General features: G+C 38.1%; 4 protein-coding genes across 11 annotated transcripts; 2 read left to right on the top strand and 2 right to left on the bottom strand.

Moving 5' to 3' along the window:
• Positions 1–578: 578 nt before the first annotated feature.
• On the top strand, positions 579–5,485 carry cdip1 (cell death inducing p53 target 1). Of its 3 annotated transcripts, XM_005809034.2 has the most exons (6): positions 579–685; positions 1,868–2,019; positions 2,291–2,443; positions 2,788–2,847; positions 3,219–3,495; positions 3,985–5,485. In XM_005809034.2, the coding sequence occupies exons 2-6, from the start codon at positions 1,944–1,946 to the stop codon at positions 4,094–4,096; spliced, it is 678 nt and encodes a 225-aa protein (XP_005809091.1). In that variant the 5' UTR covers positions 579–685; positions 1,868–1,943; the 3' UTR covers positions 4,097–5,485. The 3 variants fall into 3 exon arrangements, with proteins under 3 accessions (XP_005809091.1, XP_023204382.1, XP_023204383.1); XM_023348614.1 differs by lacking the exon at positions 2,788–2,847; XM_023348615.1 differs by lacking the exon at positions 579–685 and having other exon boundaries at positions 1,951–2,042.
• A 36-nt stretch (positions 5,486–5,521) lies between these two features.
• polr3k (RNA polymerase III subunit K) lies at positions 5,522–7,767 on the bottom strand. Its single transcript, XM_005809033.3, has 3 exons — positions 7,545–7,767; positions 7,338–7,425; positions 5,522–5,745 (listed from the first exon to the last, which is right to left on the bottom strand). Exons 1-3 carry the CDS (start codon positions 7,653–7,655, stop codon positions 5,618–5,620), a joined length of 327 nt encoding a protein of 108 aa, XP_005809090.1. The 5' UTR covers positions 7,656–7,767; the 3' UTR covers positions 5,522–5,617.
• A 118-nt stretch (positions 7,768–7,885) lies between these two features.
• Positions 7,886–14,332, top strand: snrnp25 (small nuclear ribonucleoprotein U11/U12 subunit 25). 5 transcript variants are annotated; one of them, XM_005809056.3, is made up of 10 exons: positions 7,886–7,996; positions 8,079–8,294; positions 9,593–9,683; positions 9,797–9,902; positions 9,981–10,055; positions 10,158–12,544; positions 12,635–12,766; positions 12,847–12,927; positions 13,120–13,267; positions 13,414–14,332. In XM_005809056.3, exons 2-6 carry the CDS (start codon positions 8,085–8,087, stop codon positions 10,213–10,215), a joined length of 540 nt encoding a protein of 179 aa, XP_005809113.1. In that variant the 5' UTR covers positions 7,886–7,996; positions 8,079–8,084; the 3' UTR covers positions 10,216–12,544; positions 12,635–12,766; positions 12,847–12,927; positions 13,120–13,267; positions 13,414–14,332. The 5 variants fall into 5 exon arrangements, with proteins under 5 accessions (XP_005809113.1, XP_023204381.1, XP_023204379.1 ...); XM_023348613.1 differs by having other exon boundaries at positions 8,076–8,294; XM_023348612.1 differs by lacking the exons at positions 7,886–7,996; positions 8,079–8,294; positions 9,593–9,683; positions 9,797–9,902; positions 9,981–10,055 and having other exon boundaries at positions 10,256–10,622; positions 12,395–12,544.
• A 130-nt stretch (positions 14,333–14,462) lies between these two features.
• LOC102230740 (MKL/myocardin-like protein 2) lies at positions 14,463–27,168 on the bottom strand. Of its 2 annotated transcripts, none has more exons than XM_023348609.1 (14): positions 26,927–27,168; positions 23,399–23,464; positions 21,784–21,839; positions 21,599–21,674; positions 21,197–21,358; positions 20,801–20,991; positions 19,558–19,686; positions 18,498–18,745; positions 18,199–18,331; positions 17,235–18,113; positions 16,570–16,677; positions 16,233–16,328; positions 16,092–16,152; positions 14,463–15,999 (listed from the first exon to the last, which is right to left on the bottom strand). In XM_023348609.1, the coding sequence occupies exons 1-14, from the start codon at positions 27,024–27,026 to the stop codon at positions 15,581–15,583; spliced, it is 2,724 nt and encodes a 907-aa protein (XP_023204377.1). In that variant the 5' UTR covers positions 27,027–27,168; the 3' UTR covers positions 14,463–15,580. The 2 variants fall into 2 exon arrangements, with proteins under 2 accessions (XP_023204377.1, XP_023204376.1); XM_023348608.1 differs by having other exon boundaries at positions 17,229–18,113; positions 26,927–27,167.
• Positions 27,169–27,484: the final 316 nt, after the last annotated feature.

The following is a 27,484-nucleotide window of genomic DNA, read 5'->3' as shown; positions in this document are numbered from 1 at the left end:
ATGTTTTACGTATTCGATTTACAATAGAAAGGAAACTATAATAATAAATGTCAGATAATAAATGTCAAAGTTTTCACGTTAAAAATTGGAAATCTATACAGCATATATTTTTTAGACAATTCTTAGAAATTTTACATTTCCCAATTTCATAACGTTTAGCAGTCCATTATAAAATGTACAAATATAAACGGGACATCTGCACCAAATATTACATATAAAACATTTATCTAATTGGATTTTATAGATACAATTATATATTTTTTTCTTCATATTTCAGGCAGAGCAGATTTTTTCTTGATTCTTTTCAGTAAATTGTTAATGTCAAGTATTTCGTGATATAATCCAACCTTTTAAATTGGGATGCTTTCGATTAAATTCGCCATTTTAAACACTGTTTAATTGCTTCATTTTAGGCTAGAGAACAAATAATAAACTTTTTTCACTACTGTGTTTTCTTTTTTCTAGACCACAGTAAAAACAAATCCTCATATTTTGCAATGGCTTTGAAGAGTGCATGGAAAATACCTTATTTGCCTTTTTTGACAGGGTATCAAAATACGCCAAAACACTGATGTACATCATGATTAATGACGTCAGCGTAAATCCGTCTCAACGGATGTCGAAGCAGCTAACGTGAAACAACTTCAGCTACAACACGGTTCGGCGCTGTTCTTCCTAGAATAAGGTAATGACTCTTCCAACTTGTTCCTATCTCCTTGTATGCAGCGAACGAAGAAAACAATCATCTCTACTTGTTTTCCAAGTCGGTTTTTATTCTCACATCTTTGGCGTTTAGTTTCTATATCCAGAATGGCGACGCTAGCTAGCCTTGTAGCTAACGACAGCTAGCTTTCAACGATTGGGTTCACAGTTAAAACGCAGCGACGTCTTGAAGTTGCCTTGGCGGCTGACCACTAACACGCCCCGTCAGTCCTTCCCCAGTCGTATGAAGGAACCTGAAATAAACATGTTTTTAACCAGACGTTTAGCCTCTGAAAGCGACGTTCCTGTTGGCTAGCACGTATGTTAACTGACAAAGATGTAGCCAGTTTGTTTTGGCTAAATTATCCACCTTAGTGTTAAATCAATGCGGACTTCCGCTTACATATATTATGTAACTAAGTTATTCATGGTGTTGCAAGTAGCTTTGACACGGATTATCTCCGAACAGCCTACATTTTGATTTTACAATACTATTTAGTTTTTTGTTGTTGTTGTTGAAACTAATAAAAGTCTTGCTAAGTAAAGTATTTCAGTTATACAAACATTTATTTTTAATAATATACGCATAGCACTTAGATAAGAAGTTAAAGGTAATGGTGTAAACATACTGAAATAGACATAAACAACTTTGTCAAATTGGATTATTTTTATATAGAGTCTGACGTTTGAGGGCAGTTCAACAGCTGTGTTGTTCTCCAACCTTAAGTGTATGAACAGTAGCATATAATCCTTCTGTAATTGTTACTTTATAGCGTGAAATTTGCACTCATGTTAAATATTTAGTTTAACAGTTTTCAATTTGCATGAATTTATCCACAATATTTGTTTTATTTTACATGTAAAAGGCACACAGAACTAGCCAATGACTTGTGACGGAGTTTCTTGCACACACATACTGCTGCTAACCCCAGACATCACAAACATCAATTTGGAGAAAATTTAGTTTAAGAAATAAATAAAATAAAAGATAAAAACCATAAAAATTCTGAATTTACTGAGAGAGATTATTATTTGTGACTTCTTCAATTACACCAACAAATTGTGACAGGCCTACACTTAACCCCTGCATATATTATTTAGCTTGAGAGAGACGAGTACTTTCTGGTGAAACTTGAGATAAAAGATTTCATGTTTTATTCCTCAGCGGTAAACCCGACCCACACAGCTTTGATTGCCGTCAAAGTATCCGAGCCATCTGTGAGCCTAGATCTCCGGCCAGTATGTCCAGTGACCCTCCCCCTCCGTACCCCGGAGGGCCCAGTGCCCCCCTCATTGAGGAAAAGAATGGGCAACCTGGTAATGAATGGAAACTTGCAAGGGTGTGCTGAATGTTGATGAGTATTTTAGTTTAGTTCTATGTGTGAAATAATAACTTCTAGTGAGTGATCCTTTATTTTGCTCTGTTTTGAATATACACAAAGAATGTTTAAACATTGGTTGTCATATGGTTTTGGTATTAGTTTTCAATTCTTTGTAATATGAAATATCTTTCAGTATTTCTCTGATCTCTGTGACGTATTTACTTGACTTTTGTTGATCAGATCATTTTATTTTGTGTATATTTTAGAAACAGTAAGAACTACTCAGCCACAAGGACAGCCCCTACTTCCAGATTATGGCCCTCCCCCTTATGAAGGTCCACAGCCAGGCTTCCTACCGCCACATGTTCCAGGAGAAGGACCCATGCCCATGCCCATGCCAATGCCTCCACCAATGCAAGGTGCCACATTTTGTCCTGAAATATCAATAACTTCTTGTTTCTGTGTTTCTGCGTCTTTTAATCGTTCAGTCTAGCACCAGACTCCCCTGGAAATTCTGTGACTACAGATATTTAGTGTCTCTGAAATATGTCAGAATCCATTCACGTTTAGCTGTGACTTCAGTTTTATTTTACTGGCACAATCAGTTGTGTAACCACAGCATTTCACGCAACTCACAAATTCATCATATTCCTACTTTAAGTTAATTTTTGTTTGTTTGCTTGTTTTGTTTTTGTGTTCTCCATGATCCTTCCAATCAGTTTTTTTATGTTAATACTTTTATTCCTGAATGCAATCTTTGCAGGTATGGCCTACCCACCACCTCCAGGTCACTTTGCTCATCCAATGCCTCCACCAATGCAAGGTGCAGCAGCCTTTCCGCTAATATCAGTAAATACTGATCATCATACCGTCTTTGTGTGTATTTGGGTGAAAAACTGTCAGTGGAGGTGTTTACTTTTATTTGGCTCAGCCTTTAAAAAACATCATTGGTTATCCATTTTGCCGTTTTTATTTTGACACTCTGTAAAGTTTCTTTGTGTATCCATATTTTTCTGTGTTGGTGTTGTCACTAGCCTCAGTTTTATTTTATTCACACATTAATGTGTAACCACATCATCCAAAAGCATCATCAAATTCTTTCCCTGAATATAATTTCCGTTTTCTCTACAAGGTTAGACCATTCCGTACTTAAAGTTGTTTTTTTTAACGCTTTAATTGATTCTTTTTCTGCAGGTGGGCCATACCCACCGCCACCAGGTCACTTTGGTCAGCCAGTTCCTGGACAGATGGGTCCCGGTCCCAGTCACTTTGTGCACGTGGGAAGTCACACGGCGACCGTCCTGGCTCCTCCGGGTGCAGCCACCACTGTGACGGTATTGCAGGGCGAAATGTTCCAGACGTCGCCGGTGCAGACCGTGTGTCCGCACTGTCAGCAGGCCATCATCACCCGCATCTCTCATGATGTCGGGCTCATGAACACACTCTTCTGCCTCTTCTGTTTCTTTGTAGGGTAAGTTCAAAGTGTTAACTATTGGATGAAAGAGTTACGACATTGATAACCAGTCTCAGCCATAATTTAAAAGTAAAGTTTAATCTTAAGTAGTAATTTTTGGTCAGTAGAAGATGCACTTTAGACATATTAACAGATCCGACCCTCTAAAATTGCTTAAACTGTTATGAGAAATGTGATCATATTTACAGTGGGGGAAAAACTGAAATCTGTGGGTTTAAAGAGTATCACACAAAATATTTAGTTTGCAAACTTCTCATCTGTCGTGCAGATGTGGAGCATGTTTCCGCAATCTTCCATTTGGCTCCTTAAAGTTACATCAGAAGCTCTCTTGCTATTTTCTTGGAATCTCTAAAAATGTGGAGACAAGTGCTGATTCTTAAATTTTTTTTACTGAACTGAAATATCCTCTTCATCATTTCAGTCATGATTAAACTCGTCTGCAGGTGTTTGATTTTGTTGTATTTTTTTCTTCTTCTTTGCTCCCAGGTGTGACCTCGGCTGCTGCTTGATTCCCTGTCTGATTGATGACCTCAAGGATGTGACACACACCTGTCCTAACTGTAAGGGCTACATCTACACATACAAGCGCATCTGCTAACCACCGACAGTGTTTCGCCACAGAGCCATGTATGTGCACACACTTAAAACTCTCAGCTCCCCCTGCTGGTAGAGACAGCAGCTTCCACCCCTTGCCCCGTTTTTGCATAGTGTTGTCCCCTTCTTATCGTAAATAAAGTTGTCTCATCAACCCACAGGATAATTGCTGTATAGATCTTCCACATTCTTCTAAAATATTTAAACAAGGATTTAAAATGTACAAAACCTCTGAACTTATGAAGGACATTAAAAGAACCAGGAAATGAAAAGCTGCAGTTACACAGACTGCTGCAAGCCTACAGACATTTTTTATCTTATGCATGTGAAATAAAAGAAAAAAAATCAAGTTAGCCTCATTTAGAAAAAACTGTGAAATTGCTTATTTTATTTGAATTCTTATGTTAATGTTACTCAGACTGTGAGTTAGTGCTTCTTTTTTGTCTCATCTTAAAATAACATTTCCCAGCATTTATGTTAACTAACCCAATTTTGTCTGTATATCATATTTTCCTCATGTATATTTTTCTTGTTTCCACTGGTTTAATGATACCCAATTACAAATTTAAACTGCTATTTATATTACATGCTGTATTTATTTTTGTTCAGTCACTAAATGTTCAGTGACTTGCTGCTTTTCTGTTGGCCCCCGGTCCATTTTGTGTCTCGTTTTAATAAACTTAACATTTGCACTTTATTTTAAAATCCACTGCTAACCCTTTTGTTGTGAGAATATAAAGAAAAACATTATTGGGCTTTTTACTGAATGAATCTGACTGTATGTGCACTAATTGAAAACATGTTGAAGGTGGCAGATGTGTTTTTGTCACTGATTTAAAAAAAACTGCATGACATCTTAGTAAATGACTTCACGTTGGCAGGATGCACTTCTACAGGTTGTAGATTCAAAATAATCTAAAATAGGACATGTTAAGAAAAATGTTGAGCAAATTCAACAATGGCTCATATTCTTTAAGACTAGGTGCATTGCTCAGATGCATGTTAGATGACATACTTTTAAGCTTCAATTAAGATTAAAAATATTATTGCAATTCAACTTCCACTGAATTGTCTGCCGCCAGTAAATGATCAGCATACCTTCACTGCATGCCCAATCCTTTGTTCACTAATGCCTAGCAAGAGTTAATTTGCTTGATTTTTACTTTAAAAAAAGTAATTCTGCTGATTAGCTCCATGACTAAATGTGCAACTGACTTTTTTGTTTTGATTGACAAATCAGTGTAAAACTTTTGAGCTGAAGGATTGAAGCAAAATGTTCTTATTGTGAAAACTGCATTGCTATAATGTGTGTGATAATGTACAACAATGTAAGACAGTTTATTTAACTGTTGTACACAGGTAATATTTTATCAATAAAAGTCATGAAGAAATATCTTATCTTGAAGATGCATGATGTCTGACAAGTGACTGTTGCATAAATGACATTTATTTTTGGGGAAAGGTAATTTTTCAAAAGACAAAGCGGAATCTGAAAATAAGTTGAACTTTTTGCATTACACAGCCGTCAATCTCTCCATCTATGTCCACACTGTGCGTTGCAGCATTTGTAGAAAGTTGTCATCGGCTCGTCTGCTGATCTGGTCTGGATCTGCATGAAATAAGCCCGGGGATGCTCACACTTTGGACACTTTTCTGTACAGAAACACGGATGAAAATAATCAGCCTAGAATTAAGATTTTTAGTCATAAACATCACATTTTCCCTAATTTCCACACGTTAGTCGGCATGACTGATACCCTAAAATACACAACATAAGAGAAAAGCGTATAATGTTTTGATTATAGAACCATGTAAATGAAATTTAAACATTCCCCCCAAGAATGCTCCATACTGTATCCTTAATGTAAATTCTTATCTTTTCATATTCATAGAAAAGATAGCTAATCTTTGTTGTGAAAATTTAAGCCCTGCATTTGGATACTCAACTGAGAATCCAGGAGACACGTCGTTGTTGAGTGTCACAAATAAAAGCATAAAGCTAAAGACGCTCACTCAATCCTCCTCTCATTCACCCAACTACTGACAGAGCTGGAGGATGATCACCAGGGCAGCAGGCTCTTGTGTGCTGCTTACTTAATGCAGCTTGTAATTGGGGAAAATATATCAGATAAAATATTTTGTATAGTGACCTCAGTATGAACTGTCATGTTGTATTTCACCTGATTTTATCATCAAACTGTGAAAGACATTGCAGTTTGGTGTCATAGTAGTTTAAATGTGTACACTACAGCCATTGTAAACAATGTACAGAAACAAGCAGACACTATTATCAGTCATAACTTTGCATAAACTTTAGTTCTGAGCACAACAACGCAAGAGCTGATAAACATGTAGAACCTGTATTTACTTAATCAGTGTGGAGACATCAGCACATACAGGTCATTCCACGGTTGTTGACCAAGTGGTGGTATTATACAGTTTTTAGATTGTTTTCCTGGTCCGAAACACTTTAACTAAATGCTTCATTATTATTACCAGACCATGCATTACTTGACATACAAAAGTTGTGATTCGAGCATTAAAGTAAGAATTTAATGGTTGATTTTCACTGGGTGTAAAAGTAAACCAGCACAGGAATATCTCTTCAGTGAACAAGTGTGAGTCAAAGCAGGTCTGTAAACATGATGGGTGTGAAACACCCATAACTGTCTAAACACCATCTTGTCTACTAGTTACAGTGTTTCCCCAACCCTGCTCCTCAAGGTCCACTGCTCTGCATGTTTCAGGTGATTTTCGCCTGAAACATGCATCTGATTCCACTTGATGGCTGATCAACAGGCTTTTCCTGTACTGCAATCATGTACATCAGGTGAGTTAAAGCAGAGAACCATCTAAAACATGCAGGCAATGTACCTTAAGGATCTGAGTATTTGTTGTTTTGGTAAAATGGCTTTCATCGATTCTGATCATTTCACATGAAACAAGCAGCTGACCGAATGTAAAAAGATAAAACTAATTTCACACAATACAATACAACGATCTAACACTGATTTAACATGGTTGTTTATAGTAATCAAAGAGTAAAATTTTGGCAAAAAAAATAATAATCTTAAGTTGCGTTGTTTTCACCTTGTATTTCAAGTATGAAATGTAAGCTTTACATTATGCTAAAAATAATGATAAAATAATGCACTATAGTCCGTGGTGTTTTTATATATTTGAACGTAATTTTAATTTCAACTTGCAGAACAGACTTGTTTGAGACGATGAGAGGCAATAATCACCTGCAGTTGAATCCACGTTCTCCCACGCTGCAGCGCCACCAAGGACATCATCCACCTCTTTTAGCTTGGGATACTTTCTGTTATTTACCTGCGAAGGTACAAGGGGGGAGGGGGGGGCGGCGGCATTTAACTCGAAGAATGTCGTAACACGAGAAGAAACAGCAACGCCAATTCCCACATAGCGCGGGTTAAAGCGTTTCGTGTTACCTTTCTGGTGATGTTGTGTACATATGGACAAGTGTTACAAGCGAATCTCATACATCTTTGTCCTTCTTCGACGATTAAAACATTTCCACATGTGGGGCAAAACAGTAGCATGCTGACATGACACAAAAGGAGTCAATTTAAAGAGAAATCAAGTCGTTTAGACCATTTGGTGCTACCGGTCTGCTGCTTTTCATAGCGGAAGTGCAACAAATAAAACTAGTCGATAGGAAACACTGAGAAGAAAGTGATGTTCTGTTAAAAACAAACTACACTGAAACTGTATAATCTTTTATGACCTACAGAAACTTTTAGGAAGTTGAATAAAGCAAAATGTAATTTTATTTTGTTTATATACTTTATTTTTATTGAGTGGAACTTTGTGTGATGAGCCTCATTATCCCACCGGATATATATTTTGCGCGTTCCACATCTAGAGAAGGCAACTCGCTCTTGTGAGATACTATTTAATTTATTGTTTTCGTTTATGTTCAGATAAAATTAGGCTTGCTGATGTTTGCTGTCTTGTTTTAGTAGCTTTTAATGGAGGTGGAACAGAATCTAAGCACTGGAGGTGAGAGGGGGATTGTTCTTCAGGATGAGGAGGTGAAAAAGGAGGAAGACGAGGAACCAGCTGCTGATACAGAGGAGGAAGATGAAGATGCTCTCCCGCATTCAGAGATCCTGGATATCTTCGAGGAGGGACTGGCTCGACTTGTGCAGGACCCTTTACTCTGTGATTTGCCGATACAGGTTGGCAATAATTTATTTATTTATTTTTTGTTGTTGTAGTTGTTTGTTTGAGATTGAACTTCTGTAACTTAAGCCGTTCCGATATATTCTTTTCAGAGAAAGGATGGCTTCTTATGTAAGCCCTTCCAAATCAGTCATACCTCTCATGTGTTTTTCTAATTGTACTGTCTCAAACTTGAACAATTCACATGCAAAACGAGCCAGCTGTTTTTTCTTTTCTTTTTTATACAAGTTTTTAGTACAATTCAGAACCTTCTTATTTTTTGACTGCAAGATTTTAAATTAGTTAGAACACATTTGGACTCCCCATGTTATTCAAATTTGCATCTAATATAGACTACATTTATTAATTAAAATTATGATTATGTGAGAGTCAGATTGCTTTCAAATTGCCTTTCAAAGGATTCGAGAAGCTCTTGCATTTCATTAACACTTCAAGACTTGTCCAATCTTTTAGCTGAACAGCGCTGTGTAAAAACACGCCCTCTAACTTCTTTAGTAATAGAAATATAAACTCAAATATTCTTAAAGATTTATTCTTTGACAGTGTGTTTTGCATGAATATTCAACCCAGAGATGAATTTCTGGGTTGAAAATTATAGATTCTCAATATTTGAAAATCATACAATAGTGATCTTATTGGTAAATATTGTGATGATTATATCAGTTGTGATAGATTCACATGTTATATGTTTTCAGCTAATATCTCTTTGGGAAACATTAAATAGTGTTAAATCTGATTCAACTATAGATTCAGTTAAAGAAATGCGACCATACTGTGTCTTTGTGACAGGCTGTGTTTAAAAGTTCTTAAAATGAAATTTAGGATGAATTTGTTGCTAAATATATCAGTACTCTCAAAATCAACTCATCTTCATACATATCTATAACAAAAAAAAAAAACAAATACTCTGCAGGTGTAAGAAATCATCAAATGACTAATTTTTGCATTTTATTTTTCTTGCAACACCCACTGCTGCAAGAAAACAGAACTCACTTTGCGAGCGTGAATGTATTGACAGTCTCATTTTACATATTATTTTTATATAATTTCCTACTTTTAGTTTAGTTATTGCTGCACACAATGATGTGGAGCTGCTTGGCAACAGTACCCCAGTGGTGTTGTTTTCCTAATTTTGTCCAAAAATGAAGAAGTCAAGTTGATTCTCACAGTTGAAGAACAACCAATTGAAGATTTTCTTAGACCTAAAAGCATATCTTTAAACCCTTAGGTCAGAAACGCCTCCTTAATTTTTGGTTTTAAATGCTCATTGAAGAAACTGTCTTTATTTTTTTAGGTGACCCTGGAAGAGGTGAATTCCCAGATTGCCTTGGAATATGGCCAGGCGATGACTGTGAAGGTTTTAAAAGCAGATGGTGAAATAATGCGTCAGTGTTTGTTTAATTTTTGGTGATCAGCGCTTTGCTTTTCACTTCACTTCTTCTGATCTTGTTGTTACTGCAGACAAGTGATAATAATTTGTCTGTCTGGTTGAAAACAGCCATTGTGGTTGTCCAGAATGCTACAGTCCTCGATCTTAAGAAGGCCATTTGCAGATTTATGGAGTTGAAACAGCAGCGAGAAGGCGGCGTGAAACATGTTAGCTGGTAGGAGCATTCACGAACACAAGAAAATAAATTAAGATCTGTTCGTAGCTCTACAACTGTTCCTCTTTTATTTCTCAGGAGATATGTTTGGAGAACCTACCATCTTGTATTTCAAGGCGAGAAACTTGAAGATGACACAGTGAGGCTCAAAGAGTGAGTGCTTATCCTTTCACCTTAGTGCTTAATGCACCTAAATCTTAACATCAAAACTGTCTGAATATTTTTTTTTTCTGTTTTGGAAATGTTTATCTTTAGTTATGGGATCAGGAACAGAGATGAAGTGACATTTATGAAGAGACTCAGGAAGAAGTGATGCAGCATGTTTGGAGAATAAACACAATTTCCTGCAGTGTCCCAGTTTCTTCTTTAAAATAATGAAAATCTTGTTTTAATCTTTTTTTTGTATAAATGTTTCTTTGTCTTGTATCTGTTGGTTTTAAAATGTGCCTCTGTTGTAACGTACATGTAATTACAATGAATAAGATTTTTGTAGACGTGCTTTGTGAAAATGAAAATGTTTCAGTATTTTTACTTTGTCTGTGCCTACATAAATGTGTCCCGTGCTTCCATCTGAGCCAGACTGCAGCAGTTTGCAAAAATGGGAGTAATAAACACCGCCCAAATGATTTGAATATTTCCTGACAGATGGGAACAATATCCTCTTGTTCAGCTTATATGGATTTTACCCGTGAATGACATAGCAGAGGCAGCAAAAGCAAGGTAATATCAGAGTTTTTCACAGTTGTATTTATTAATTTGTAATAATATGTGACATTTAAAGTGGTGGAATGGGTTTTGTCACGATTTGCTTTTTATGTACTGTGACAAAACTAAGCAGATATCATTAATAGACGTTTTCAGTTTTGAGGATACTGTTTATTTTTATGTAGCCACTCAGCTAATTTAAGTATAATCTTTTTTATATAATTTTACTGTTGGTGTATTTTGCTGATTTGGTGAAAAACTTTGTTGATCATTGTTAGAGACAACATAACAGACTCTGGGCAGCTGTAGGTTTTTCATGTGAAAACTTGTTCTATCATAATTCAGATGGAATAAAAGCGAAACAATTTATTCTCTGCATTACGTTACAGCAAGTCTGTCTAAACTTTGAGGGATGAAAAAAGAAACCATAACAGAGTTATCTATTCATTATACACATTTTATGACATCAGTTGTATTTTTGGAAAATTGAGACCTAATGATAAAGCTAAAGTGCTTTAAAATGGTTTTGTGCCTTTACAGATTTCTTGTTGTTGGTCTTCTGTCACAGTTGACTGTTTATGACAATTACATTTTACTATCATGCTAACTTGGATAAGTACAAAAAAGTTTAAAATGGTGGTTGTACTAATTAAGGGGAACAAAGCTATCTGAATCAACCAGGACCTATGTGGAAAATGTAACCATCCACCTTTAGACTGTGACTCAACTGTGAGTAATCACAATTAATTTAAAAGCTGAGTTTCATAATGAGCCTCTTCCAGTCCTGATTACTACCAAGCTTGTAAATGAAGTAGGATAAAAGATCTCAAAGTCAACACATCCCATCCCAAGCTAGTCTATCAACTAGTAAATGTTACAAAGCTATTTCTACGAATAGAAAAAAACATGTAGCTCTGATGAATCTTCCCAGGAGTGGCTTGGCTATTAATATTACTCCAAAACCACCCCACCCTTGAATTTGAATGATATGCAATAACCAAATAAGCCAGGAAGTCTGCATCTAAATGGCAGAATGCAAGAAAGATTTTTAAGTGGCCCAATGTAAGCCTACAACCACATCTGATTAAGGTCCTGCGACCTATTTCACCTCAAGACCTTCCAGCTTGGCTCAATTGAAACAAATCGACAAATAAGGGTGGGACAAAAGTCCTCCACGGTGTTGCAAAACAGTCTTATTGCAAATGTCTTATTGATAGCAGTTGTTGCTGCCAAAAGTGGCACTATCAGATACGGCTGAGGGATAATACTGATTTTATTGATAAATCAAATTTTAAGATTTTTTTTTTTTTGAAAAAGTTGGATTTTTTTTTTTCACCTATATGCACTCTTTGGATTTCTGTAGTTCAGAATGGTGTCCGACTTCCCACGGCCTACCACCGGTATATTGTTTCACAGCTCATGTTTAGTTGAATTCAGATAAACTCCCAGAAGGGATGATCGAAATTAAGTTTTTGGAATTTTAATTAATTATTATGATTTCTTTTTGAGAAAATAAAGGGAGAAAAAAAGTCAACTAAAATTGAAAATTAGATTGCTTTGAAAAAAACCAAAGTAAGATTCTATTGTAATCCATATTATCCAGCCCTACCAGTTATTGGTGTTAGGAAGCTATTATTTATTCATGTAGGGACAGGTTGGTTTGGACAGCTTTATTTCATCCGGATAGATTTACTCATATTTTACATGCAAAACAAAGAAAGCCAAAATGATAGCAAAATCATTGTGTAAACCTCTGGCATTGCTCAGCTTGTCTGCAAACTTTTCAGCTGCCGCCATGACCTCTTCACAAAATGAGGTGGAGACAATATCAGAAAAACTGAAAGACATTTCACTGAAAGAGGGACAGCTTGAAGACAGAAAGAAAATCTTGATGGTATTCCAGGAGCTAAGGAATCGGGCTGAATTTGGAGAAACAGGTGACATTAATGGATTCCCAGCAAATAAATCATAAAACGTCATTGACATTATGCAATCTGTGTATATTTATTTGTTCTTTTCCCTATCAGAAGAGTCGGCTGCTACCCAACAAGAGATCAATTCTATTGACAATAAATTGAAAGAACTCAGGATAAAGAAGGCTGAACTGCAAAAGAACTGTAACAATATCGTTGATGCAAAAAATGAGAGAACCAAGAACGGTGAGCACAAATAACTTTTTCGTTTGACCAACAGTGAATTCTTCATGCTAGAGGCTCGTCACTGAAGTTCTCTCTTTCAGATATTAAGCACGAGTCCAACCAGCAGCTTGACGCTAGCGCTTCTAAAGTCTTCTTTGTCGAACCTCCTCCTTCTTTTCCCGGTGAGCCACCAAACCACACAAACCTGTATTGTAAGAGGCTGCAAAACGAGGCACTGTGCACAACTGTCACACCTCACATTATCTATGTGCAGATTGGAATTTTAGATGACAGAGACTACAATTTTATTCTGAATTTAGTTCTTGTAAAGAGTAAAGGAAAGATATTTGATTGTGTACACATTCTTCTTTCAGCCCCTGCCGTGATTCTGGACATTGGAAAACTTCCTACACAACCAACGAGGACACAGTGCCCAGAGTGCATGGAGTTTGTCACCACGGAGACTTTCACTTCTGTCAGCAGCGTGACCTGGCTTGTTTGCTTTATGTCAGCTATGATAGGGTATGAACTCTCCCTCCCATTTGGTTTGGCGGTAAAATATTTGCCTAACGACACAGTTACACCTTGTTGTACCTGTTTCTGTTTGCTCAGCCGCTTCCAGGTTTGTTGTTATCAGCTGGTTTTGTTTCTGCTCTCCCGTTTTGCAGCTGCGTGGCTGGTTGCTGCCTCCTTCCTTTCTGCATGGACAGGTTCAAGACCACCACGCACAGATGTCCAAAGTGTCGGTCGAAAATCACAATCATCAAAAAGCTCTGAGAGGAGAAGGTGAAGCTGAGAAAAAACCCTGGACCAGCAACTGCTGGTGTTTTAGTAACTGCTGAGAGGATCTGCTGAAGAGTTTGTTTAGCAACATCGTCCTCTCTTATGCTGAAAATCCACGCCTAAAGATTTATGTTTGTGAACTTAAAAATTAAATCTTGGCTGAATGGATTTAGTGAAGCACATCTCAATAGGTACAGCTGTGACTTGCATGTAAATATGTATTATAATAGATCTATAAAATGTATGAAATCTACCTTTTCAATTTTAAACTACCTGTGAAATTCTATTAATCCTAAAGTAGTTCTTTAGGAGGATTGTGATGCTGGGGGCCTTTTATCACCTCTTCAAAAGGATCAAATCTTGTCTTTGAAAGATCAGAATATTTTAAATAGAAATCTGGTGGACTCTGGCAGGAAACTGAAAATTCACCAAAAGATGAAAGAACCCGGGACTCTGAATGACAAGAGAGATTTTGCAACAGAAAATGATCTGGAGTCTTTTTTTTTCTGTATTCCCTAACCTTGTGAAACGCTATAGGAGAATATGCAATGGTGGGTTGTACAAAGTCCTGACAGCAGTACAAAACAAGTGGGGATATGGGAATGTTTCATTCACTGAACAAATGTACTCAAATTAAAGTACTGGTAATTTTTTTTTCTAGAATTAAAAACTATAAATTCTCATGTAAAAAGAAATGAAAATATTTTAAAGCTTTTCATACATCTTTGCCAGGTGCGACATTGAATGTGTCTGGCAATGAATATGCATGTAGGGAGCTGTTCAATAAAGAAGCATAAGAACTGATTTTCCTTAAGCAGACTATTTAATTACTGAAACCTTTAAAGTTAGTGGTTTTTTTGTTTTGTTTTGTTTTTTTGCACAAAGGCTGAAAATCCCAAGACATTTTTGTATTTGCCAAAAAAAGGAACTGTAATATATATATATTTTTTTATAAAAAAAAACAACATAAATACATCATACAACATAAACAGAATGATTGTAATGTTTTTGGTATTGAGTTACATCGGTCTTGTGAAATCTTATTCCTCCTTCCAGCATGTAACCCCCTCTTTCTTCTGAAGGTGACAGATTTGGGATTAAGTAGCTGACTTAAAACAAAGAAATATTGTGAGATTTTCTTTAGCATCAAAGGGTTCTTTGTCAAAGACATTCCAGATATCTTCCAGAGAAGTCTGAGAGTCGATACATAGCAAATTAAAATACCACAGAAACGAATGTCTAACATTTCCTCGTCCAACACATCCACACATACCAAATGCTGCCTATAATAGCACACACTGTTGCCAGCAGATGTTACGGGAATCCACTCTTACTTTAATGGAAGAAGCCTATCTCATTATTCTGACAATGACACACCACTGAATGTTTAATAATAAAACTAAATAAAATAAAGCTAGCTAGCTGATAAAAAGTCAGTCTGACCAATTTCAAACCAGCAAATTATGTTAAATGCTGCCCAACAGATGATTCATGTAAGACTCCTTCTTTGAATTGCAGAGTGTATTAATGTGTGCTGACTTACAGGATGGGTGAAGAGATGTTTGCAGAGTATTTTGTAATAAACACTTGAGTTGATGTTGTTCTGGGTTTCTGGCTCTCTGCAAGCCAATCAAACTTTCACTACTTTGGTTAAATATCAGATTTATGCCTCTTGACTTGCATGGAAACCATGATCATGCGGCTTATGTGTTTACAATCTGTTTTGATAGTGATAATCATTCCTAGACAGGGTGGAGTAAACAACACAGCAGCAAAAGCCATGCGTGTCCATCTGTAACCAGGATTTGTGTAGTTTTCTTTACTCCTATGTGCGCTGAGACAATTCTTACTGCAATATTCTTTACTGAGGCTTCAGAACACAGAGAAGTTGTGAAAAATATAGAAAAATCAGCTGGATGACTTGAGATGGAAATCTTTTACGTGTCAGTACCATTTTCATTTTTTCCCCACAAAAAAGTTATAGCTTTTAAAGTTCATTAACTTTTGTATTTAAAAAAAAGGATGAAGTCCACATATTGCCTTTAAAATCATTCAATCCCAGTTCAAGTTCAGTTCATGAGAGTCCAGGAAGTCAGGCACTGATATGTCCAAAGGGTTAATCCCCTCCGAAGGCACAGAAAGGGTGAGATCGAGCCAATCCATGCTGTCCACAGAAGTGCTTTGCAGGTTCACACCAGAAGGTGGCAGGTTTTCACTGAAGTTCATCTCCATCTCAACCAAAGGTGAGCTTAACTCCTCCATCAGCTTCAGTCTTTGAGCCTCTGTGTCCCCCAGAAGGGTTTCCAGGTTGTTTCCTGTCGAGCCGAGCGGCGCTCCAGGCAGCTGGGCCACCTGCACCAAAGGTGGAGGACGGGTCAGAGCCGTGTTGATGGGAAGGGTGGTAACGCTAGCTGTCACAGGGAGAGGCTTTTCCATGCTGGGAGGATCCTGTCTGATGAGAGGGGAGATCTCTGAAAAAACAAGAGAATGACACGGTGAGAGGAAATCCTCACTTATCTTCCTAGTTAAACTAGTCCAAAAATGTGGCTAAAGCATCGCTCACCTCCACTTTCAATCAACACATCAAACAGGTCATCCATCTCCTGGCTCGCTGCAGTGGGACACTTTAAAGAAATAGAGTTATTTAATATAGGAATGATTTTTAATAACAGTTTTAAGCGATGAACTTGCATTTGATTTGCACCTGAGCAGCTGTTAACATGCTGCGTGTCTGTTTTACTGCATCCTCATAGCGAGGTGGGTCTTTAGTCTTTGATGCCTGGTTTGTGAAGGTTGTTTGCTGCAAAATAACAGCAGATAAGAAAGCAGCTATTTAACAGGAACAGTAGATAAAAAAAAAAGCAACAAAACAACTATTGAACAGGATTGTGGTGCAAAAAGAAACTTGCAGTCTTTCTACATGTTGAATATCAAAACCCCACATTAAGTGCTAGTGAAGCTATACAAATAAATCCATAAACACCTGTAAAACAATAACTTGCATTAGGAAACACCACAAAGACTCAGGGAATATATTTCACCTTTCCTATGAGTACTTCTGGGGGAGCTTGCTGAGAGGTAGGACTATTGCATCCAGACACCAGGAATGCATCAAGTACATTTTGCCCCTCGACATCCATTCCCCACGTCTGTCGAAAACATTAAACAGCCTAGCATTAATGTACAGATATAAATAGTGTCTGAAAAGTGAATTATAAACAAGTTACTATTGTCTATGTGGCAGAAACAGACATTAGTAACCTTTAGCTTAGATGAAAAAACATTTAGAAAAAGATTTGGACTACCTTTGTAGAACTTTTTTCACCTAAAAAAATTGTCACTTTACTTGTGAAACTGCTGAGTTCAATCTACACCGACATGCTGGTCTCATATTTTCCAACTCATTTGATTTTTGTAGCCGAAATGATTACAGTGGTCTGTTAAAGCTGATTGCAGCTGTAAGGACAAGGAAGCTGCATTTTCCACTGCAGCACACAAATGACTGGTAACTTAACCTGTGGTTTAACTGGCAGCACAGACTAAAAACATGCCTCTATATTTATGCAGCCTGACGTGTGAATTGTTGGCACTAGCTGGAACATGTTTCAAACCCACAAAGCACTGCAAAGTGTGATGACAAAGACTAAGAAGACCAAGGAAGACAGAACAAGACAGACTGAACCCAGCAGAGTGTACGTACTTTCACCTTTGCCAGATGCGGGGTTTGAGTGAGGCATTGCTGTAGTTCTCCTGGTTTCTGTGGCTCAAGTCCAGAGGCCGGGATGCGGCCTGGAGCTGTGCTCTTAACAGTAGTGTGTAATTTAACGCCTTTGGCAGGGAGCTCGACGGTGACTGCTGAGCCAGGAGAGGATGTGGGCAGGAGGACCTGGGCAGGCTGCGGGTTTTCACTGTTTGTGTTGGTCCGCTGACCGATGGCAAACTGATCTGGGCTGGTTACGTGGCTGTGATCTGAAGATTCCTCCTGCTTGATCTGCACATGCAGACCAGGTGAGCTGCAGGACACCGAGCAGTTTGACAGATTCCTGTTTTCCTCTTTTATCTGGATTGGCAACGATGAATTAGGATGAGGTGGAGAGTCACTCTGCTGGCTTCTTTTCTCCACCTCCAATTGCATCTTTAGCTCCTCAACTAGCTTCTGCTCCTGCTCCAGCTTCCTCATTAGCTCCTCTATCTGACGCTCCTTCTCATGCAGCCGTTTGTCTTTTTCAGAGTCCTTCTCAGTGAACGTTGCATCTGTGGGGCCCTCTTCATATGGCGGTCCTTTTAAGGGGCTTGTGCAAAGCGCAGCATTAGACAAACTCTCTGAAACTGACTTTGCATGAATGTCTTTCATATTACTATCTTCAATTCCCAATTTGGAAACTTTGGAAGCAATGAGGGAAACAGGCGGTGTCAAAAGAATGTTTTCAGCCTGTGAGTTTGCTGCAGAGGCCCCTGAGTCCATGGCAGCAATACGCTGGCTCTTAGTGCTCTCGTGATGCAGCTTCAGTCTCTCTATTAGATCTGTCTTAGTCCCGGAAACAGGCAGTGATCTGAGTTTCAGCTCCATTTTCAGCTCGGCAACCTGTAAATTAAGAATATGGTTCATCTTTTAGATGCTGAATGCTTTCTCTGGCGTGTATGGGACTGACAGAGCCAGGCGGTGTCACCTTCATCTCATCGATATTAGCTGGTAACTGATCCGATTTTGTGCTGGCATGGTGGAACTGCACAGGAGTCGATGGCGAGCTTCCTCTGAGCACAAGAGCCGAGCAGCTGGTCTGCATCTCAGCCGTGGATATGCTGCACCAAAATGGGAAATAAAGGGAGTGGGAAAGAAAGAGAGACACCATTTTTCAGTTGTCTCTCTGTGGAAAACTGCATGCAGAATGTGATGAGACAAAGATCAGCTGTGGTCAAGTGTGACAGATGACTTTTTTAAAGAATGAACTGCTGAGTGGCGCCATACTTCAGCGTGACAGGTACAATGGTCTGGCAGTTGTACTTCTGCTGCTGCTGGGTTAGGATCTGGAGCTGGAGGAACTGCTGCTGCTGCTGCAGGAGACGGGCGTAAGAGGAATCCATTGGCACATCACTGACCTCCTGCTTCTGGTCAGGGGGGATGTACTGATGATATTTGAGTTTTTTCACCCGTGGCTTGGGCTCTTTGTTCTTTTTGCTGCGGCTTTTGTCCGTGGCTAGCTTCGCCAAAGTTTGCTGCAGAATGTAACGCACAAAAACAGGTCAGACAAAGCTGCAGAACACCATGCAGATGGATATTTAATCTCTGTGAGTGATCTTAGTCCAGTTCAGGAGAAATGGAGTTTGCTGTGGCCATAGCAAAGTTAGACTGAATACTGTTTTTTTTATAGCTTTTAGTGTTAAGATAGAGGAATGCTCTGACGTCTCAAGACAGGATGAGAAAACAGGTAGTAAAAAGATGACATATTGTTTTAACACTGTCTCTGAAATTATATGAAAATGTCCTGGCATGCCTGCAAGTTGTGTTGAAGACAAGAAACCAGATACTTTGCGTGAAGTAAGCCAGCATGCAGCCTTCAATTTATCAAATTTACTCCCCTTTCATTTCCTAAGGAAGTCAGTTCTTCTTGAAGATCACAGTATAACAGAATTTAGATAAATGCACGCTTTTCGCATCGCTCCTTTTAGCTTTGATTTTACAATTTCATTGAGAAAGACCAGCTTGTAGTTGTCAGATTTAGACAACAATAGAACTAAAACATGTTAAATGTGTTGCTCTCTGACCTGCGTTTGACTTGACGGCTGATTTTTTATCCGCCCCTAAACTGCTGTGATTCTCAGTAAGATAAAAATCCAAGCTCTAACATTATCCATCATTACATTTCCAAAGGAAACAAGGAAAAAAAAACAACAGACACAGGCAGTTAATCAAAGAAACACATGACTTTATACCAGAGGTCAGTGACATAACAGCTATGTTTGAACTAGATAAAAAACAATTTCAAAACATAATTGTTTTTACAGGAAACATGAGAAAGTCGGCTTACTTTCACAAGAACGTGACCTGGCGAAATGCCTTGAATGACAGCGGTGTTAGGCTGGTGAGCTTCCAGGCTGCTCAGTTTCTCTGACGTGGAGACATCCGATGCTGACTGAGAGCAGCCTGGTGGAGAGAGCTGAGGAAAACCAGAGGCAGAAATCAGGAATTAGATGAGCTGCAACATCTGCTAACTATCCAGAATAACCAAACCAAGCTTGATGAACACTCCAAAAACAAAAACATGCGCCACTTGTCCAAATAGTAGTTAAAGTCTGATTAAAGTTGCATTTTCTTTTTCTCATCTGCAGGGTTTTTTTTTTTGTTTTCTTTTTGAAAGTATTTATATCCCTTTAACATTTTCACATTTCGGCATGTTACGCAGCACAAACAAAATCTTACAAAGTTCTTTTGGTCTAGAAAAAGGGGCTTGTTTTAAATACATAATTCCTTAATATTTATGAAAAAGTATTACTATTACTAAACACCCCAGATTACTAAAAGTAGTACTATTTGTAAGTTAAATAATCGGCCAGTAGAACTATACATTTTTTCCATATAATGTTATGTTAAAATGTATTGTTCCACTGGCAGATTGTCACTTGTAACTAGTATTTTTTCTTCATTATTAAGGAATTATTGACTTAAAGCAATTAGTCTTGTTTTATTTCAGATGTACAAAAAAAATTCTTTGATTTTGTGCTTTTGCAGAGTACTTTATCTTTTGTGAAATTTATGTGATAGACCTTTACAAAGTAGCACATCATTGTGAAGTGGAAGGTTAAAAATGTATTAAAAATCTGAAAATGTGACATGTATTTGGATTCAGTCCCCTATTCATCACTTTTTTTAAAACTGCGTTTTATTGGAGTTTCAGCTGCAGATGTCACCTTGGACTGCTTCCTGTTCCTGTTGAAGAAAAGCATTCCCACGTCATGATGCCTGACACCTTCTATTGTTGAGCCACACAATGTTAGTTTTACGTCACAAATTGTACATGCAGGTCAAAGTTAAAATATTTCTCCTCTGATCAGATTCTTACTGTATATGTTATGTTGGGGCAAATATGAAATCCTAAAAGAATACACTGGTGTTTGTTGAGAAAATGTAAAAAAAAAAAAAAAAATCCAGAGTCTGCTTGGAAACACTTTTGCCACTGCTTTGTTGAAAGAATTGTAAATTATGCTGATTTGTCCACTAGTTGTGACATGGCAACAATTTGTTTGATCACAGAGTTGAGGATATTTTTGTACCTGTGGAGGAGGGCTGAAGTCAGAGGAAGCATAAGAGACCTCAGTTTCCCTTGACTCCCGTGGGGAGGGTAAAGTTTGGGAAGGAGATAGCTGACTGTTGGCCTGCTGTGGTGATAAAGCATCACTGCTGTCCTCATCAAAGCTGTAAACATCTGGAACATGTGGTGTGTCTGAGTAATCCGCCTCACAATCTGTATGATCAGCACAGAGGTTTAAGAAATAAAGCCACTTAAAGACACAGTTGTAGAGTTGCAGCATTTATATAGACAGTTAGATAAATATGGAGCTTTTTAAGCTTGGACCACAGAGGTGGATGAAAGTCTGTCTGATAACACAATCCTGACTTAAGTTTATGTTTCGGTTGTCACTGTGTGAGTAATGCTAATGATCACTTACTGTTTATGACTTCTTCGACTCCAGAGTCGACAGGCAGGATCTTTTTCTCCACCAGCTCCATGGGTCCAGGTCGCTGGGCGATTTTCTCGTTGAGGTCATTGGCCAGTCTGGCCCTCTTCAGTCTCAACTGTGTCGCCTGCAGGGAGGGCTCCGCCTGCGTTTCTGATGAACAAAAAGAGGATGTTCACCTACGATCCGGCCTACGATCAGTCGGTCTGATTTGTCACTGTGACTCAGAAGAGGCTCAGCTGGACCTCTCACACGCTCAGTTTACAGCAAAAACATTCGGATGGTCGCAGGATTGTTGAACAAGCAGTAATAAATGCAGACAGATGAATAAGAGCCCTACTCATTCTGCTTATCCAAACACCATCACCCAGAAACAACACGGAAAGGGATTACCTTCTAGGATGTGCATACGGACCAATTCGGAGCGATCCGGTCTGCTGCTCAGTTTATGCTTTAGAAAAGTCCCAGTCTGGTTAAAAAAAAGAAAAAATGTGTCTACTTAAATATTTTTTAAACATCGTTAAAGTCACAGATGAACAAATTTAAACGGTGGAGTTAAATACACATTAGAGACCTACCCTGGCTCGCTGTAGACTGTGAATCTGTTTGTGGAAGGCAACTGGGCTTTTCAGAGCTGGAAAAATAATAAAAATACATAAAACTATTTACGTGCTTTTGATTGTAACTGAAAAGGCATTTGCTTTGTTAGCTAGCAAGCCCCAAAGGGTTGCATATGTTCCTTTTGGGAGAAAACAGACTTCTTTGGAAGGAAGTTTGTTGTTTTTAGGGTTTAAACTTGCTCTGACTGAGAGTAGAAACTCAGTATTTTTTAATGCAGATGATAAAGTTTATGATAAAATTTGCTGATTTTAAAGAGCTCTTTCATAATCCCTTTCCTGGCATCTTTACAGTTATGTTTTTGTCTTTTCTGCTCTTTGCGAATGTGGCCTCAGTAAGGAAGAGCTTATGGGAGTAAAACAGGAAGCACCAGCTTTACTGACTCAAACAAAGAGATTACTCTGAGCAGGGAGTTTTACTCTTTGATCACTCTGAATAAACTCATCCTCCTTCAGAGAAGGACTGTGTCACTGACCAGTCACCTCTGATATGACCGCCATTGTTTGCTTTAATGGCAAAACATTAAAGCAAACAAGGGATGCTCCAAGGAGTGTGTCATACACACACAGTAAAACATTCCTGCTTATTGCTCTGATTTCCATTCTTCGTAAGAGGTTATGAAGAACCTTTTAAAATGTAGAGCCAGAGGAGTTTGCATTTGATTGCATTTCATTAAAGTATATTAAAATGCAAAAAAATAAAAATAAAATAAAAATCAGTCTTAATTAAATCAATCAGCCCTACTTGGAGTTGAAACTAGATATTTACATAAACTGTAAACAAATTCTTCCACCATATTTTTTGTGTCTTTGTATTGTCTGAGTTCCCATGGTGAAGGCATTTTGAGAGGCCTTGACAGACATAGCTATCCATCCATCCATTATCATACACGCTTATCCATAGTGGGGTCATAAGGGGTTACCGGTGCCAGCGGTCCAGAAGTAACTAAATTTGTAAAAAGGTTGGATGTGGGGTGTTTATATCCACTACACGTAGTTATGTCTAAGAAGAGGAAAATAACCCCTGCAGGAGGTCCATTTTCTAATTGATGTGGGTTTGTGGTGTCAGAGAGGAGGAGGCAAAGGTCCTCCAAACAGAGCAGGACACCAAGACGATGAAACGTCCATAATTCTGCCTTAAAGCTCCAAATATCAGGTGCTTCACTGTCTCAGCATCTGAGATAGATGAACAGATTCTGTTAAAGAATAATCTGTCCTTTCAGGGTCAGATATCAGTAAGTCTTATGAGTACAGTGATAACTTGTCACATTTCATATGGGATATGCAGATATGTGCTGTTAAGTCACTCAGTTGTATTTTTCTATTGCAAGTTTTTGGTTATAAAAGAGTGTAATGTGCAAATGACTTTACTGGTTGACTCATTTAATAAATTCCTGTTCTGTAGGCAAGATAAGATCATTTTTGGGATTTCTTGGAAATAAATAGCAAACATTGTCATGTCAGAATCTGGAATAGCTCTTTAAATTTTGGATACATGTTGTTCTTTTGTCAATGCCGGGCAATAAAACTAACTCACCAGGAGCAGATAAGGGGTAGCATTATGAAAACTACTCACGCGGCATGATGCCTTGCTCCACTAGCTGCTCCCGAGTCCTCCTCTGCTGCAGACAGTGCTGAAGGACTGCAGAAGAATGCAGAGGTTAAACATTTACCATTTAGAAACAACTCATCTGACTCATCTCACAACCATCTGTGAAACCTGGAGGACTTTAAATAAAGCAGAAATGGTTATTATTTCTCCATCACTTTGCTTCCCTAAAAGCCAAACACCAAACTAAGCTCATAACCACAGATATTCTGTTCAGTTCCTGTATGGTCTGAGTTACGGGGGGTATCACGGTTAGCTTCACATTTGCTTGGAGCTCTCCTAAATAAAGCCAATGTTTGAGTGAGTTCTGCAAATGTGATAAAGACTCAATTAAAATAATTAAAACAGGGAATAACATTCTGTTCTCCCTGTTTCCCTGATTCAAGATTTGAGAAGAAGTCTGGTTTGTTGAGCAATTTTCTTGACTCTTAGATTGAAGCTCTACATGAAGTTTCTGGATGCATCTTCTGTGTTGTACAAAAATGTAAACAGTAGTAGTTTAAACATTTACAAACAAGAAAGCGTGGACTTGTTTTTCCAGCGGAGCAACACACAAGAAGGAAAAAAAAAAGTTTGCTGAGAAGGTTAGGGGGTGACGGTGACGCATGAGGCCATGGCCCTTATCGTCATCGCTGTAGTGAAGCGAACCCAGCTTAGCCGGATTTGCTCAGTGGCCTGGGAGAAACAGTTCCCCCTCACACACAAATACACACAACACGGACCTACTCAACTCCCCTGGGAAAGACGCCGGGTCCGAACAGGACTCTGTGACTCACTCAAGCAAAAATAAACGGGGCAGCTGTGAGAACAAGGCCTGGGAACCATGACATTTTTGGGGGTAGTTAAGGGGGTGGGATCGCTGGTTTACTGTAGAGTCAAGGGGGATGTTCGCCGACTTCGACTTTTGGGCAAGGGAACGCAAAGTGACAAGAACTGAGGCAAAGGATGGAAGGCCGCGCGCACTCTTCCAGCAGGACATCATCTCCAGAAGAGAGAACAAACTGTGCCTTCTCTGACTGTTGTGTTTTCTATTACCAACCCAGGCCAATGGGGGTTTGAATCCAGGAGATTCAAACAGAAACAACAACAGTTTCTCTCAATATTTGTGACTCAAAAGGAACGCCACAGGCAGTCAATTTTATTACTGTACACAATTGAATATCAATAGCATGAAAAGCTGCCTGCAAGCACCATGGGAGAGCACTGGCTTTAATTTGAGCATCACCATGAGGGTACGACTCCTGCCCGGGGTCCTCCTCATTGTGTCATCTTGTGTTGAGCATGAACCCTGGCTAACCCTTCCATGATGCAAACTGGCTCCTGCTCACCAGTAAAGCAAAAACAGAGGTTATAAAGAAACACAGAGAGGGGGCTCTGCTGAAATCCCTGTCTGATGATGTAATCTCTAATCTCAGACTTGTGTTGTTCTCAGCAAATCACTCCTGGAGTTCTCCCATCAGTCTCTTTTTAAATTGACCCCACCTCCATATCCGCTTTTTCTGAAACTGCACAAACAAAAATAAAAAAATCATTGTCTGAAATGGTGGATTTCAGTTTAAGAACAAGTTGACACTAATTTATGACAACTTTGCTGTTGTAAATACAAAGGAATGACATTATTTTAGCAAAGATTCTGGGATTTATAATCACAAATCCTTAATCAACAGCTACAAAAATTATATTAAGGATTTTATTCCACTTCAGAGGTTATTGTGTTTAATAACCTGTGAAGAGATTAGTACTGAGAGATTAGTATTGTTTTGAACATATACTGTCCATTATGCGGGACAAAATATGCTTAGAACTTGAAATATGTATGTGAAAAATTAATAATACTTTGTATTAAGTAAAAAAAGCACAAAACTCAGCTTGTTACAACAACAAGGCAACTTTTAACCAGTGACACATGATAAAGGAAAGTAATGAAAAGTTGGAATACAAACAACAATTAATAATGTTCCAGTTATTATTAATTAAAGGGGACTCAAAACAAATGGGGTTTTAGCCCTGATTTAAAGGAACTCAGTGGTTCAGCATTTTTCTCCAGTCATAAATTCAACACTTCATTATTTATATGTATATTTTTTCCTTAGTTGTTAATTCATTGTTAAAAATATTTAGCTGTGAGATTATTGTTTATTGACCTGGTTAGATATGATCTAAGGCTCATTAGCCCTTCCTCTGTGATTTATACTAAATAAGAACAAAAAATACAAAAGAGCAATGTGGCACTTATAATAGGAAAGGTTAATTTTAGCTAATTACTTTTGTACATTTTATTCAATGTCAGCATAGAAAAGTTTTTTTAGTCACTTTAGAGGAAGGGGTAGGCAGAGAAATGACACAAAGTGCCTCATTGTACCAAAATAGCTACACACTTTTACTCTGTAAAAGTTTTATATTTTTGCACCAATATGTAAATATATGAATTATATTAATTTTGATTATTTAATTTTCACAAACAAACCAAAAATCTTGAAAGTTTACATTTATAATATACCTTTTTTATGTGGTAGAACATTTTCCATTGTAAAATGTTTTTTAGGATGGAAGGAGTGACAGAGCTCTGCATTAAAGTTCCATGAAGTTCCTTATTTGCAAGTACACCACAAAATCTCACACAAACAAAAACTGCGTTTGCATGGCTGTCCATTGTAACCATGATGCAATGCAAAGTTGAAATACATAGTAACATTTATTTTACGGTACTCTCCATAAATTATCATAACTAGTCTTACCCTGCATTTTAAGTGTTAACATCACCTAAATGAAATGAGGATGTAGCTGTTTAGTTCTTGTTTTTATCCTTCTAAGTTAATAATACATCATTTAGTTCAGTTCAATGTAATTTCAATGGAAACTAAGGAAACGTTCATGGCTGTGATAAAACACAATAGGTTAGCGATAGGTTAGCTTTAGTTTGTGATAATGCAGTCTGCAAAGAAAAGCTTCCTGTTGACATGATATGAAGACAAGGCTGCTTTTCTATCATACAAAATAGAAAATATCGTATGATAACTAAATTAGAAAGTACAAATCTTCCTCCTGTCTTTTTAGGGAAAGAAATGTTGCTATTCAGCGTGTCACAATAGTGAAATTCATCTCAGTATGGGGTTGAAAAGCTACTGATAGTACATTTACTTTACAAGTGTTTAAATGGGATAAAAATGTTGAATAGATCACATCGGCAAAACGTCTGCTCTGTTTTGTTCTGTTGCTCCAGGCTGAATTTTAAGCATGGTCAACAGCCAACAAGGAAGATTAGAAATATGCAAATAATGAGCAGAATCTTGATCTTCTACATATCTGCGCTTTCTTTGTAAGTAGAACACAGTGTGCATGTACTTGTGACATTTGTCTTTTCTGTGTTGGCACAACAACTTTAACACAAGGAATACCTGAAAATAACATCCCGCCTAACAACAATAACAACAACAATGACAAAATAAATAAAGAAATAAAATATAAGCACATGACATAAGGAAGAAAACACACCTGATTTGAATTTCCCCCTGCAAATGGAGGGGCTCTCCACATCCAGGCAAGCCATGGAGGACAGTTCTGGTTTGATTGGTGGCCAGCTCTGGAGTCCCATGGAGCGATGAGACCAGAGCAGATCCAGCAGTAGTTACGGCGAAGGAGAGAAGACAACGCTCCGAGAGAACAACATGTGGTTCGTTGACTCTCCTGTCTCTCTGCTGGCCTCAGCGGGGAAAGTTTGTGTCTGTGTGTGTAAACGTGCATGAGCGAAGAGTCAACGTCAGGAGGAGGGAACACAGGACTGCATGAATTAACCCTTACTTGGTCAGGTTGGTTTATCCTCACTGAGCTTCTACAGGGAAAGCAAAGCAACTTTTAATCATTTATGGGATGAGGTAATGATTGCTGTTTCAGGAAGCTCTCTTTGCAGGGGACAAAAACAGTTTATGGATGACTAACAGAAACTGGAATATTTCTTGAAACTTGTTTAACTTGAAAAACCACATGGTCCTTAGGGAGAGAAGAACATTCAAGTTTATTCCTCATTTGTTTCTATTTTGTGTCTGGGGAGCC

The sequence above is a fragment of the Xiphophorus maculatus genome, chromosome 16, assembly GCF_002775205.1.
Source record: "Xiphophorus maculatus strain JP 163 A chromosome 16, X_maculatus-5.0-male, whole genome shotgun sequence".
NCBI classification, from domain to species: domain Eukaryota; kingdom Metazoa; phylum Chordata; class Actinopteri; order Cyprinodontiformes; family Poeciliidae; genus Xiphophorus; species Xiphophorus maculatus.
Note: the sequence above shows the minus strand (reverse complement) of the source record. Positions and strands in the feature narration are given on the sequence as shown.